We start from the raw sequence: 14020 nt of genomic DNA on the forward strand, positions 1-14020 counted from the left end.
TGGCCACGGAACCTTGGACATGTAAAGCAGGTGCTCTGCCACAGTTCATTCGTTGCCATTTTTGAGACAGGGTCTCATGTAGCCCAGGATGGTTCAAACATTCTGAATAGCCAAGGATGACCTTGGCCTTCTGGTTCCACAGCCTGCTGCGGGGATTGAACCCAGTACTTCACTCGTGCTGGACACTCTACCGACTGAGCACATACGTACGGTGCTTGCTTGTGGCCGAGTGACAGCGTAGCAGCTTGGTACCTAACACTGATTCACAGTCGGTCTTGGGAGTCACCTAGACATGGGCCAAGTGCACGAAGGGTGGGGGAGACTTTGTGCAGATGTGGGTTTCTGGGGTTCCCAAACTGTCCCCCAAAGATGCTGAGAGAACTGTAGTGATCCTGTCATTGGCTCTCACAGCCTGTTGCTTCGTTTATTTAAAATTGTTTGTGGTTTTTGGAATTTTTTCCTTGTGTTAGTATCTCTTTTGAATATATAAACCATGTATAAACCAAACAAACAAACAAAAAGTGTCAAAGGATGTGTTTAGACTAGTATTTTCACCTCCATCCCACTGTCTTCTCTTTCTTTTGTTTGTTTTGCCTTTTTGAGACAGGGTCTTGCAATATAGCATTGGCTGACCTAGAACCTACTCTGCAGTTACCTGAGTACTGTGGTGGTAGCCATGTCTCACCATGACTGACCTCTTACCCTCTTTATAGGATACCGCTTTTAATCTTCTTATTGATTTATTTGACAGACGTGTGTGTGTGTGTGTGTGCACTTGTATGTAGGTGCACCCTGTTTTCACAAGGGGACACTTGCGTGCCCTGCTCAAGGCCCCCTCAGTTAACATCAGGGGCTCCCCTTGTCATCAACATCAGAGAAATTCAAGCACATAGTTCTCAGGGGCTCACGGTGGTCCCAGATACAGAAGAAAGACAGGGCTCTGCACAGAAGGACTGGTGACCCAGGCAGCTATCTGGGGGAGAAGCTGTACTGGCAGCCCTGTGGAAGGAAAGCAGGAAGGGGTCAGAGGATACTGTCACATTTAAGGAGTTCTTGAAGGGACTGAGGAGGTTAAGTTTTCCAGGACCTGGCACTGAGGAGGTCGAGAAAGTACTGGTATCCAGGCTAACCTACAGGCCTTCAGCGCCTCCCCCACATTGGTGGCCTATGTATCTTCATGAAGGTCTCTGTCTCTTGGGTCACCTGTAGAGCCCAGGTTGTCTCACCTTTGGCTATGGGAGCAACCTTCCTCTGCACTGTGAGACATAATATACTATGCCACCTGGTCTCATTAGATCAGAAGACTAGGGTTAGTGGATGAAGCTAGCCCAACACATGTGAGGCCCTGGGTTCATCCAGCATTGCAAAACAGACAAAACAAGACCAGCAAACAAAGGAATGAAAGAGCACATCACTGTGCAAAGGTGAGCCTGTGAAAGTAGACGAGGGGCAAACAGTAAGAAGACACATGGCTGAGGTTGGTTAGGGCCTATTAGATGTTGGAGGCTACCATAGGCCCTGCCACCTAGACCAGTGGGACCCTGCATGCTGTCCCCATTTAAAGAGACCCATAGGCCCCACCTGGGCAGAGGCCCTGAACATGGGCTAGAGACACAGCTCTGAGGTCTCATGCTCCCCCAGTCTGTCTAGTAAGGCGTTAGGTGTTCCTGAGAAGAGACCCAGGAGTGAGCTGTGGTTCTAGTGTCATGGAGTCAAGCAAATCAGGCTTGATGTAAGGACAATACAGCAAGGACAGACAGACAGATGTCTACAATGCCATTTTACCTCCAAGGAAGGCCTGGTTTCTCCTGATTTGGAAACCACTGATACTGGTTCTGGGAGGGTACTTGGAAGGTTCTAGAGTCTGGCCCCTGCAAACTAATGTCACACCATAGTTGTATCATCAGGCACCTGATTCATACCCATGTTTTGGAAATCATCATTAGAGAGGGACACCATCCTCAGTGGATGGTGCCCACAGACTCTAAAGTGTACTGATTGGTGCAGTGCTTTGTGGGTAAGTAGTTAGTCGTTGTCATAACTACACAAGGAGCACTGACAGACTCTCTTATGTGAGCCAGAGGCTGTTGCAGTCCCCTCAGTGACTGAGCTAACACCCTGCCCCTCTGCAGTCAGGTGGAAAAGTTTCTCAGTGACTATTCTGAGAATTTTTTTTCTCTTTTGGGAACAGTCTTACCCTGTTGTCTAGCCAGCTTTCCACTCCGGTGCTCAAGCAATCATCTTGCCTTGGCCTCTCAAAGTACCTGGGATTCTAAGCCAGCCGTAGAAGTCAGCTCTGAGAAATGTTTGTTAGATGGTTTATTGATTGACTGATCTACTTATTATACAGGGACTTAAACTGGAACCTTGTGTAGGCTTGGTCTGCTGCTGAACCATATCCTCACCCTTGTTTGGGAGACAGGGTTTCTCTGTGTAGCTCTGGCTGTCCTGGGCCTCAATCTGGAGACCAGGCTGGCCTCAAACTCAGAAATCCACCTGCCTCTTGCCTTTCCAGTGCTGGGATGAAAGGCATGCGACACCATGTCCAGGCAACCCTGGATGTTCTGTTTGTTTGTATTTTTAGATAGATTATATGTTTAGCCCAGACTGAACCTGAACTTGTTATCTTCCTGCCTCAGCCTTCCAAGAGCTAGGATCTTGTGTGTGTGTGTGTGTGTGTGTGTGTGTGTGTGTGTGTGTGTATCACTACATCTGGTTGAAATATTTTAAATAAAACTAACCCATGCCAAAACTGCTAATCCAAATATTTCAGTTTTCTCTCTCTTTTCTTAAAGGGCGAGTTCCAGAAACCAGGACTTTGAATCTGGAGAAGGCTGGCATCAGTACCAACCCTAAGAATCAGAAGATTATTGTGGATGCCCAGGAGGCTACCTCTGTTCCCCACATCTATGCCATTGGAGATGTTGCTGAGGTATGCTCTATGTCTGTCTGGCCAACCACTCCTATTTCTGTGTTCTCACCTGTTGCAGCTGGGCGTGGAGCTGAACATGATGTAGGCTCTGCTGTTCTCCCATAAGATATGTGTCTCTCTAATCCCAGAGCACAGTCACAGGATTCGACTCTAGGCACGAGTCAGGTGCATCCTGGGAAGGACTGAGCACTACCCTCTGCTCCTTCTGATGCTTTGCCTTTCTGGGAGGCTCAGGGTGGGACAGTTTAAAAGTGGGAGCTGCACAGATGGCTGAGCAGTTCAGCACTGGCTGCTCTCCCAGGGGACCTGGATCCCTTGCATCCACATGGCAGTCCATAACCATCTATAACTTCAGTTTCCGGGTATCTGACACCCTCTTGCCTCTTTGGCTTCCAAGCACATATGTGGAGCACATAGACATGCATGCAGGCAAAATACCCATGCACAAAATAAATGTTTAAGATTTATTTATCTATTTTACATGTATTAGCATTCTATCAGTATGTATACCTGCATTGCCAGAAGAGGGCATCAGATCCCAGTACAGATGGATATGAGCCACCATGTGGTTGCTGGGAATTGAACTCAAGACCTCTGGAAAAGCAGACAGTACCAATGAGCCCTATCTCCAGATCCCACAAAATAATTCTTAAAACAGAGTTAGCTGTTGCTGGACATGACCTTGGAGAAGTCTTATGGCCACCGAAGGAGGCCAGCCCCAGTTCAGGCCGTCTGGCCTTGTCCTTACCTCTGTCCTCTGAGCCTGAGGCTGTTTCAATTCCCTTGCTGACTAGGCTTTCACTGATCTTTCTTGGGCGAGGGACTCAGTGTGGGGAAGGTATGGGGCTTTGGATCCATTCCTGCTGGCCAGTCCTGTGGCTGTGGACACTTCCTCAGTGTCCCTCCGTGTCCCTCTCTTCTGTGGAGATCACGGCCCACAGCACCTCCCTGGTGATGGTGAAGCCCTGGCTTGGGAAACAGCCAGCCACAATTTCTGTCCTTCACAAGCCCCTCCTGCTCCATCAGTCCTGGGTCTCTGCGTCCTTAGAGCCTTAAGAGCAGCATGTACTGACCCAACAGGGGAGCTGCTCAGGAGGCCCCTGCTTAGACGTGCTGATGGGTGATCCCAGAGTCCCCAGGCCCTCTTGTCTTTGTGCTGAGACCTGCCATATATCTTCCACAAGTATGTTTCTGTCCCAGGGCCACTATAACAAGAGGCCTGAGGTTAAATCTGAGTGTGGTCGAGCTGTGCTCTTCAGTACATTATCTCCTGCCTCTTCCATGCTGGGCCTGGGTGGTCCTTGAACCCCAGCTCTGTGCCATCATCACTGACAGTCTCCTCCAGGTGCTTTATGCCCTCCTGTGTCTCCTGCAGATTGTCCTTCATCAGACTTAAGACCCATGTAAACCCTGTATGTTATACACAAACCCCATTTCCAAATAAACTCAACTTCCAAGTTCTAAGCAGGTTATTTTTTCCCCTTTGGTGGGGGGACTCTGTCTAACCTGCGCTGGCATATTCCCGCCTTGAGTGTTTTGAGTGTGGAACATCACTAGTTACCAGGAGGAGCCACCACAGAAACATGTATATGGGATGGGGGCCATCCTGGTAGGAGACATAAGCTGGGGTAACTGAAGGTTCTGGTTGGAAGCAAAGCAGGCCAGGCAAGAGCATCTGGCACCTATGCCTTCCAGGTGGCTGCTCTGCCTTGGTTCCCTTTGGAACTCACTTTGGAAAGTGTAGAGAAGAATCTGGGGAGACGGAGCCAGTGGTTGAGTCTAATAGGTCCCAGTAGAACTCTTGCTAGGTCAGCATGGCTCTTGGACTCTTTGGTGTACCAGAGGGGTCCCCTACAACTGTCAGAATGCTCAGATATGAGCCGTGGCCACTGTACACGATACCATCAGGCCCTGTGTTTTAAGTTCAGGAACATGTGACTCTCTAAGAGGTGCCTGATTCTCACTGCTGCCAGGTACCAGGCCTCAGAGATGTCAGTTCCAAGGAGGACTGCATGAAAAGTACCACAGAGCTTTCTGCCCAGCACTGCTCCCTCCTGGTCATTTCACCATCTAAACTTCTTTTTATGTGTGGACCTCATGTGTGCCTGGTGCACATGGAAGCCAGAAGAGGGCGTCAGGTGCCCTGGAACTGAAGTTACAAAGAATTGTTAGCTTTTATATGGATGCTGAAACCCAGGTCTTGTGGAAGGGCAGCCAGTGCTCTTCACCACTGAGCCACCTCTCCAGCACTTTACACCACTATCTAATTAAGGCTCAGGCCACAAACCTGGGCAGTGTGGTTGCTTGTTCTCCAACTATAGGCCTCATCTCTGTTTTGTGAGCACTGTACCCTGAGATAGCACCTGTGTTGTCTCAGAAGAGAGACATCGAGTGTGTCTCAGTCTAGCACACAGTGCTGGGTTGCCACCAGCATGTGGCACAGGAAAGCCTTCTTTATTTTAAAATTTCAATACACAGTTTAAAAGATGAATGTAAGCATGAAGTTAATACCCCTTCATTCAGGTCAGGCCAGCAGCTAGAGAGCCTAGGGTGAAGTAGTGGTGTTGTCTAATGGGGTAAGGTGTGCTGTGTGGGGATGTTTCCTGGGTTACTCAGGCCGGATGGAATGTGCTGGCTGGAAGTGTAGTTTATCTCTGTAGATCTCTACTCATTTCTGGAATGCCAAACAGCATCTGCATTTCCTGCTACAGAGGCGATTGGCAGTGGGGGTCTGAGCTGCTGCAAGCAGGAATACCCGAGGCGATGTGCGCCCTGAGACAAAGTGGTCTCCTGCAGAATGACACTGATTTGGGATTTGTCATGGACTATGACATGCATGTCAAGCTGTGTGTCAGGAGCACGTGACATGCTTGGGGCCATATGAACCAGACCCCGAGTCACGGGGAACCATGGGCGGGATCTCTTTGGAGCTCTGTCATGGGACCAGCACTCTGAGATCATCAGTGTGGCTTATTCAGAGAAGAGCCTGTGCAAGTGAGCGTAGTGGGGCTGAGCCCGGCTGCTTTCCCTCCTCTAGAGAAAGGGTAGATAAGCAGACCCACAGGCCCTGGGATTCTCACTGTGGGGAATCAGCCTTGCGTGCTGAAGGCTTTTGAGGTTGGCACAGCCTGACAGCTCATGTCCATGTCTTTGAAGCCTGTGGCATGGTGTTGTGAGTCTTCAACCACCTGCTAGGAGGGCGATGGGTGGTGGTGTGGTATCTGCACAGGCTGTCTGCAGTATAATGCTGTTGTACTCTTCCCTCAGGGGCGGCCTGAGCTGACGCCCACAGCTATCAAGGCAGGAAAGCTTCTGGCTCAGCGGCTCTTTGGGAAATCCTCAACCTTAATGGATTACAGCAATGTGAGTTCCTTTAAAGGACCCAGGTCAAGCTAGGAAAGGCTTGGCTGGTTCTTCTGGGGTAAGGGGTGTTTGCATCTATGTGCCTGCATGTACGTGGATACATGCATGCACACATGGGTATGTGCATGTATGTATGTGCACACCGATGTGAATACCTGCGTGCACATGAGCAGGAGGATACAGTCTTTAGGGCCATGTGAACCAGACCCTGAGTCGCTGGGAAGTATGGCCGAATCTCTTTTGAGCTCTATCATGGGACCAGCACATCAGTGGGTTCAGAGAAAGCCTGTGTCCGTGAGCTATCCCTGGCAGCTCATTCCCTCTTCTAGAAAAAGGAATGTATGTAGTTTAGCTCCTGGTCCAGCCCAGGAACAATGAGTGGCCACCTGCTGTGCTCATGTGTGGCTGGGTCCCTGGCCTCAGATTACTGCTCAAGTGTCACTCAGGGGACGCATTTTCAGTTTGGGAGAGGGGGGTGGGGGGACCACACACACACACACACACACACACACAAAGCACATCTGATTCCAGACCTACTTTCCAGGTTCCCACAACTGTCTTTACACCACTGGAGTATGGCTGTGTGGGGCTGTCTGAGGAGGAGGCTGTGGCTCTCCATGGCCAGGAGCATGTAGAGGTAGGGAACTCTCCTCCACAGAACCCCTCTATAGATTGGAGGTCTGGTAAACAGGGGCTACTTCTGGAGGCTGCTCTTGTCAGGGCATAGTGTGGGGCCCCACAGGACAGGAGTGTTGGGGAGCAGCCCCAGAAACAAGGGAAGCCTCCGGCAGCTTTAGTGTGTGCCTAAGTTTCGCTTCTCTGGTCCCACTGAATGTCCCCTGCTGCCCTGGTGTCCACCTGGGTCTCTGACTGCTGCCTTCCTCTGAAGTCTTATGATCTGGTAGCCTCCAACACCCCGCCCCCAGCTACACTGTATGTACTACAACGCCCCGCCCCCAGCTATACTGTATGTACTCTAACGCCCCGCCCCCAGCTATACTGTATGTCCTAGAAGCACTGCTGAGGTTCCTAGCATTGCTACGAGAGTCTTGGACAGCTGCTGCCCATTCTACTTCAGCATGCAGAGAGCATGCAACAGAAGGTCTCAGGTCCTGGTGTTGCTCTGTAGGGCTCTTCCTAACTCTTAGGGGGAGGTCTCTCCCTTAACCTGAATGGCTCTTCCACCTTCTTGCCCAGGCTGGCCCACTCTTACCACCTGCCCCTCCACCTTCCTGGGACTCTCCTGAGGTTTCCAACAGTTAAGACACACAGACTCCCAGCCCAAGTTCTGTCCTCTACCCAAGCTCTTTTAGTGCTTCCAGGCCCAGTGCTCTGACTGGAACCTTCATCCTAAGCAAAAGGATTTTCACTGGGCCAGGATGATTTGGGAAGTCTGCAGCAGCAGGCTGGCTGTGGCCCCTGGGGTACCTTCAGAATAGTTTGAGGTAGCTAGAAGCTTTGAAAGCTGCCACATAGTAGAAGCTGGAAGACTTTGGTGCAGGTCTTCCTGTTGCAGCAGCTGTGAGGCCCAGGTCACTAGGCTGTAGAGTTTGCCCGCTCCATGTACCCAGGCCCTCCATCATGGAGACAGGTCTGACAGGCCGGCCTCCCCAGCACTTTATTTGCTATTTTTGTTAGATTCATCATAAGTACACTGGGACATGTGTTCATAGCATTTTATAATGTTTTATGTTTCATGATGTTGAATGGCCAAACATTCTTGTTTGTTTTTTCTTCAGTTCTGTCTTGCTTAGAACAATATTCTCTGAAGCCCTATTAATTAATAATGGCTGTGTAGCACATGTGGGGCCCTGCTCATTTTTTATATGGCTGTAGCCCTGAACACACTGTCAAGCCCTTCATGGGTGCTGAAAGCCCTTGTCCCACAGCTCCAGTGAGGCTGGGCCTGTCCTGCCCCTCCTCTTGGCTGAAGCTCAGGCCAAGCCAGCACCAGCGTGTATTGGGGAGGCCAGGCAGGCAGCCATCTGAGAGCCATTTCTCCTCACATGAGTAGGATAGGCATTTGTACACCAACGATTTGCCACAGGTCTCCCTGTCCAGTTTGAACTGGTATTGGGGAGGCCTGGGTCTGCCCAACATCTACTTCTTGGGGATACCCAGTACCCATACCATGGCTCAAACCACTGGCTCTGTGTTGTGTCAGGGCTAGAGGCACCTCAGCAATGTGATGCCTATTCTCCTATAGTGTTCAGTGGGAAGTCTGAGATGTGGGTGGGAGAGGGTTTATCTGCAGACTATCCAGCTGTGGGTACAGGCTACCTGAACATAGGAGCACACACTGTCAACAACCAGCTGAGATGTTTCCACATTTTGTACTTTAACTCTTGGGTCACACAAGTGCCCTTGGGTCTAAGATTATAGACCTGTATTGGGCATGACCACTGACTAAGTGCTGGTATCTTGTCCCTCAGGTTTACCATGCATATTATAAGCCCCTAGAGTTCACGGTGGCGGATAGGGATGCATCACAGTGCTACATAAAGGTGAGTGTGTTTAGGGGCCAGGGATAGGATGCACTGGGACTAAGAGGGAAAAAGCTAACTACCATGGAGAACGCTCTGATATCCACAGGGCAGAACAGTGAATATTAGCCACTTTCCTTATGTGACAGAGTACATACAAAAGCTGCTTAAGAAAGGAAGGGTTTACTGTGTCTCACAGTTTAAGGGAAGGCATGTGGCAGGAGCTGAAACAGCTGGCCACTTTGATCTGCAGTTAAGCAAATTACTGAATGCTGGTGCTTAGCTCATGTTTTCTTTTTTATGCAGTCTGGATCCCAGCCCATGGAATGGGTTACAATGGGTAACCTCTGGGGTGGTTCAGCCCACAGTTGCAATGGGTAGCCTGTACAGTGGGACTGCCCACAGTTGCAATAGGTAGGCTAGGGAATGGTGCTGCCCACAGTTGCAATGGGTAGCCTGTACAGTGGGACTGCCCACAGTTGCAATAGGTAGGCTAGGGAATGGTGCTGCCCACAGTTGCAATGGGTAGCGTATGGAATGGGGCTGCCTACAGTTACAATGGGAACCCAGTGGAATGGTGCTGTCTAATTATAATGGGTCTGTCCACCACAATCAAGGTAATGTAGACACTTCCTCATAGATTTTATCTCCTAGGTGTCTGATAGATCCTGTCAAATTGACTACTGCAAATGGAAACCTCTGAGGGCTGCAGAGATGGGACATGCAGGTCCCTATGGTTGGGTGGGTCCCCTGTGGCTAAGTGATAGTCAAAAACACTGTGACTTTCAGATGGTATGCATGAGGGAGCCCCCACAACTGGTGCTGGGCCTGCACTTCCTTGGCCCCAACGCTGGAGAAGTCACCCAAGGATTTGCTCTTGGGATCAAGTAAGTCCTATAGAATCCTGGCTATTCTGAACTGTATCTGCTTCCCTCTGTGTTTTGACAGTACAGTTTGTGTTAGTTGTTTTGACAATAGTGGAAGCTGCTGGGTTCACATTTTTCGGGGGAGGGGAGTTGTACATGTCTGTAGCATGTCTATCTCCTAAGAATTGTCTTTGTGTATTCTATGGTTTCCTTTCTAGTGTTTGTGCCACAGTTATTGGGTTATAAGAGCTCTTTGCATGTTAAGGAAATCAATATTATAAAAAGAGACTTCCAGAAACTCTTCCAGCAACTGAATTGTCTGGACAGTGACCCTGCATGCAGCACAATGAATGGAAATGTGCTGTGGGACAACCCTGTCCCATTAATCCCAGGGCTCTCCCTGGCCCAGCTGGTCTTGCGGATGCCCTGCTTACCGTCATCCACACCTTGCATCCACAGTAGACACTATCCACATAGGTGCCAGCATGATGTTCAGATGGCTCATGGGTCCTATAGTGATAAAGTCCCATGTGATAGTCTGCTGCAGATCTCCTAAGGACCACAGATATATATTCCAAAGACATGGCTCATCTGGGTCTTACAGCCCATGCCTGGGAGAACTTTATCACCAGCCATTGCCCTAACACATTTGTAGGTCAGGTAGGCCTGAGGTTTGCTGTCCTATGATAGGTGTGGCTCCATCTAGGTATTTGGCTCAAATCCTGTCTCACCCACACAATCCTTCAACACGTTAGCCCTATTCCTCTGTTGAAATCCTCTCTCCCCTGTCCCTAGACCTCTTATCCCCAAAACCCAGCTCTTGGCCACACTCATGCTCCTAGCCCACTGGGGACCCTGATATCCACACAATCTTCTCCTGTCCACTATGCCTTCTCACCACTGTCTCCTTCAGGGTTCTATCCATAGAGCCGTGAATACATGTACATGCCACATAAATACAAACCAAACAAAAACTCATACAGCCTTAGCCAGGGACTCATACACACAGTCACACTGGGCAGCTCTTTCCTCGTACACCAAGACCTGGAGTCGGCCTCACTCATTTGGCCATGTTATTAAAATACCAGAGAATGGTTTTGGTTGTGGCAGAGCAATCCCTGAGGCTGTAGAGCATGGTGGTTCTCCACTGCTTGCAGGTGGAGACATTGATGGTTTGAGCATGCAGGTGGAGTGCTCATACTGATATTTCAGACACAGTCAGGAGGCCCTGGGATGGACCTCTCCACTAGAAACTCCTGGCTGTATTTGAAGAGCATGCACCTGTTGTTCAAGTAGGGCGTTTACCTGCCAAACCCTGCATGGCGCAGGGTGTGCACATTAGGAAAGCTATTGGTGTCCATAAGTGCTGTGCCTCCCAAAGAGCTAGACTGTACTCACTGAGAATGTGCAGGTGTACATGTAGCCACCTGAAATGCCCACAGCAGTCATTAAGCTATAGATCTTTGGCAGCTAGGCTGGGGCACCTGGGTGGAGGCCAAGAGATGGGCTGACAGTGGAGGCTGTTCTCAGAGGACCAGTGGCTAGTCTGAGCTAGATTACCTCCCTTCATGCACTTACTCTGAGTTGACAGAATGCCATCCACAGAACAACCAACTTCCTGGCCTTGTGCTTGCGTGTCATATGTCCATGTGTAGATTTCTGAGTAGAAGAGCTGGGTGGGTGGATGGGTTGTAGGCTGCAGTCAAAAGTAAATGGGCTGGGTGATTCCTGCCATACCTTGACAGTGATAGAGCAGGCCTCAAGGAAGGGGCAATTAGGACTGGAGAGCAGGCAGCCAGGACAGCAACCCAAGGGAAGGTTAGCTAGGAGGGCCTGAAGTGGTAGCAACTTGGCATTTGTGGACAGTGGGTGTTTGCTGGGAGGCAGTGGGCAGTCCAGCATAGGCATGGAGAGATATTCTTAGTGCTGACTCAGTAAGGAAATCACACACCTTCTAAGACCTTCCCAAGGTCAGAATGCCATGGACATACCTCCCCCTGCCACCTACCCACCCCTGCTGACTACTTACCATCCCCTTCTTGATGTGTGCAGGTGTGGGGCTTCATATGCACAGGTGATGCAGACAGTAGGGATCCATCCCACCTGCTCTGAGGAGGTGGTCAAGCTGCACATCTCCAAGCGCTCCGGCCTGGAGCCTACTGTGACTGGTTGCTGAGGCTAAGTCACCATCCCTGCTGAGCTAAGGACACACAGTGTGCCATGTGCCCAATAGAAGGCTCCTCAGACACCTGGATCCAGGTGAGCAGGCTTGAGAAGAGAGTATGTAGTTATCGTCATGGGAGCCACCATGTTGGGCATGATGCCATTGGGCATGATGTCGGGTACATGGTGAGGCTATCTAGAACAGGTAAGTTTCTCCCCTTGGTCAGGCCACGGTAGCCCAGGAACAGCGTCAGAGGGGGACCATGGAGGATCCCTGAAGGACCTGTAAGATCCCTGCCTGCCTGGTCATTGCTGTTCCCCACATGCAGCGGTATCACGAGGCTGGGCTGTCACAGTCCCTGTGTGCCGTTTGTCCCTGCAGTGAGCCTAAGTGTCACTCATTTCCTCCTTGCCCAGAAGGTGGAGATACTGCCTTGTGCATGGCTGACTGGCCACCCCGTGTGGCTCTGCTGTAGCTTGCACAGCCAGGCTGGCCAAGTGGGCAGCCAGGAGGCACAGTGCATCACTAGCCCTTGTAGCTTCCTGAGGAAGAAGAAATTGGCGAGGGCCTTCTGCCCCTGCAGTGACACCTCTGTCTGACTGCATCCTTCAGAATCCCCAGTCCTTGATCTGCAAGCTACAGCCCGTCCTGTCGTCTCTCTTTGCTGTCACTTCTTGTTCTGGGCCCCTTGGTAACCACTCTTCTCAATAGAACTGAGGAAGCTATAGAAAGTCCTTTCCCCTCAAGATGCCCTATGTCTGGTCTGAGCATCCGAGTAGTGGTTCTCTGACAGGGGCCTGTCTGGGCATTCACGCACCTACTCCACCACAGCTTCTCCAAGCCAGGGCTGCGTCTGTCACTGAGGACCCTAGGGAGGCTCATCCCAGAATATTATTCCTTTCAGGGCTTTTTTTTTTTAAGAGCTCAGTTTGCAACTGCAGTGCTCTCTTTGCTCTGGGCTGGGGGAGTGGGTTGGGGAGGACTCTCTTCAGGGACTTATTTTTAGTCTCTCAAGGATCTCTTGTGGTTTGGGGGTAAACATGGCTAGGCCAATGTATGTGTGGGCCCATGCTGACCCCCACCTGTTATTGGCAGGACTGGAAGGCCTTGCTGCCTCTCAGAGATCTGAGAAGATGTGGATGGAACATCGTGTGTCCTGCAGGGATGACTATACCCCTACATTCTCTGGCCAGCCTCTGACACTCCCAGCGTCAGATGATGATGGCCTGGGCAGAAACCCCATGTGGGCCGCCCAGGTTTGAACCCCTGGCATTTCTAGAGCACTAATAAAGAGGATGTTTTACTAAAGCATGTCTGCGTGTGCTGTCCCCAGTGCCACATGATAGTAGCTTCTACTCAGGATCTGCTACCACCAGAACCATAATATCTGGAGCTGCAGTGCCTCAGAGTTCCCAGCAGCCACTGGGAGGAACATCCCTGGCCTGACCCTTACCCCGATCTAACCCTTCTGGTCCCTGGTAGGATCCAGCATTTTCCACCATCCTCATCCTCCCTTCAACTACTGGCTCAGGTCTTCTAGGTATCCCTATTGGACCTTCTGCCGAGGTCTGTACCTTCTCTGTAAGGTCGCTGCGTGCATCTCGGAGCAAGGGTGGCCTACCTCCAGCAGTCATCAAGGGTCAGGAACAGGAGGGTAGGGTTTGGCAGGGTTGTTTGAGGTTTTCTCTCTAAAATGAGTATCATTCACCTCCTTAGATTCCCACTGTGGCCCTCCAAGTCAGCTTGTGGACTGGTTTTGGCTAATCCTCCACATGGAAGCTTGATGGACTAGGGAGAGCCTTTCAGTCATTGCAGGGAGAGACAGCCCTGTCAGTGAGGGGCAGGGCCTTGCAGTATGCTGAGGCTTTAGCAGAGGCTAATCTCACGTCTTCCTTAAGAAAACATCACTTAGCCTGGCCCGGGAGCCTTGGATGGGACCCTGCTTGTCAGCCAACAAAAGAATGTGTTTGCACCTTAATGGGCCTACAGGAGCCTGGCTGGAAGTGGAAGTGTGCAAGGCGCTCTCAGACGCCCAATTAAGACGCCAAGTGCAGAAGCAGATCAGCCATGTCCTATTTAATGCACCACTGGTGGCACGCCCCAGCCTGCCAGGATCCTGGGGCGTGGCTGGGGGGTGGGGAGGGTGCTCCTTAGCTTGAGGTTTTGTCTGTCTCAGAGGCAGAAGAGGTCAGCTAACACCTGCTGCTTCAGG

The 14020-nt window shown here is 50.7% G+C and overlaps 1 protein-coding gene across 2 annotated transcripts in view; it reads left to right on the plus strand.

Annotated features, from left to right (window-relative positions):
* The window catches only part of Txnrd2 (thioredoxin reductase 2), a 52657-nt gene extending 39538 nt beyond the window's left edge, over nucleotides 1-13119 (plus strand). Inside the window, exons 12-18 of one of the 2 annotated variants that reach the window (NM_013711.3) lie at nucleotides 2796-2932; nucleotides 6200-6295; nucleotides 6840-6932; nucleotides 8728-8799; nucleotides 9568-9665; nucleotides 11697-11903; nucleotides 12904-13119. In NM_013711.3, the coding sequence (NP_038739.2) occupies nucleotides 2796-2932; nucleotides 6200-6295; nucleotides 6840-6932; nucleotides 8728-8799; nucleotides 9568-9665; nucleotides 11697-11826 (626 nt within the window). In that variant the 3' untranslated portion in view covers nucleotides 11827-11903; nucleotides 12904-13119. The remainder of the gene's footprint in view (nucleotides 1-2795; nucleotides 2933-6199; nucleotides 6296-6839; nucleotides 6933-8727; nucleotides 8800-9567; nucleotides 9666-11696; nucleotides 11904-12903) is intronic. The other variant, NM_001353143.1, reaches the window with a different exon arrangement.
* The last annotated feature ends 901 nt before the right edge of the window (nucleotides 13120-14020 follow it).

Source organism: Mus musculus, chromosome 16 (genome assembly GCF_000001635.26).
Source record: "Mus musculus strain C57BL/6J chromosome 16, GRCm38.p6 C57BL/6J".
Taxonomy (NCBI): Eukaryota; Metazoa; Chordata; class Mammalia; order Rodentia; family Muridae; genus Mus; species Mus musculus.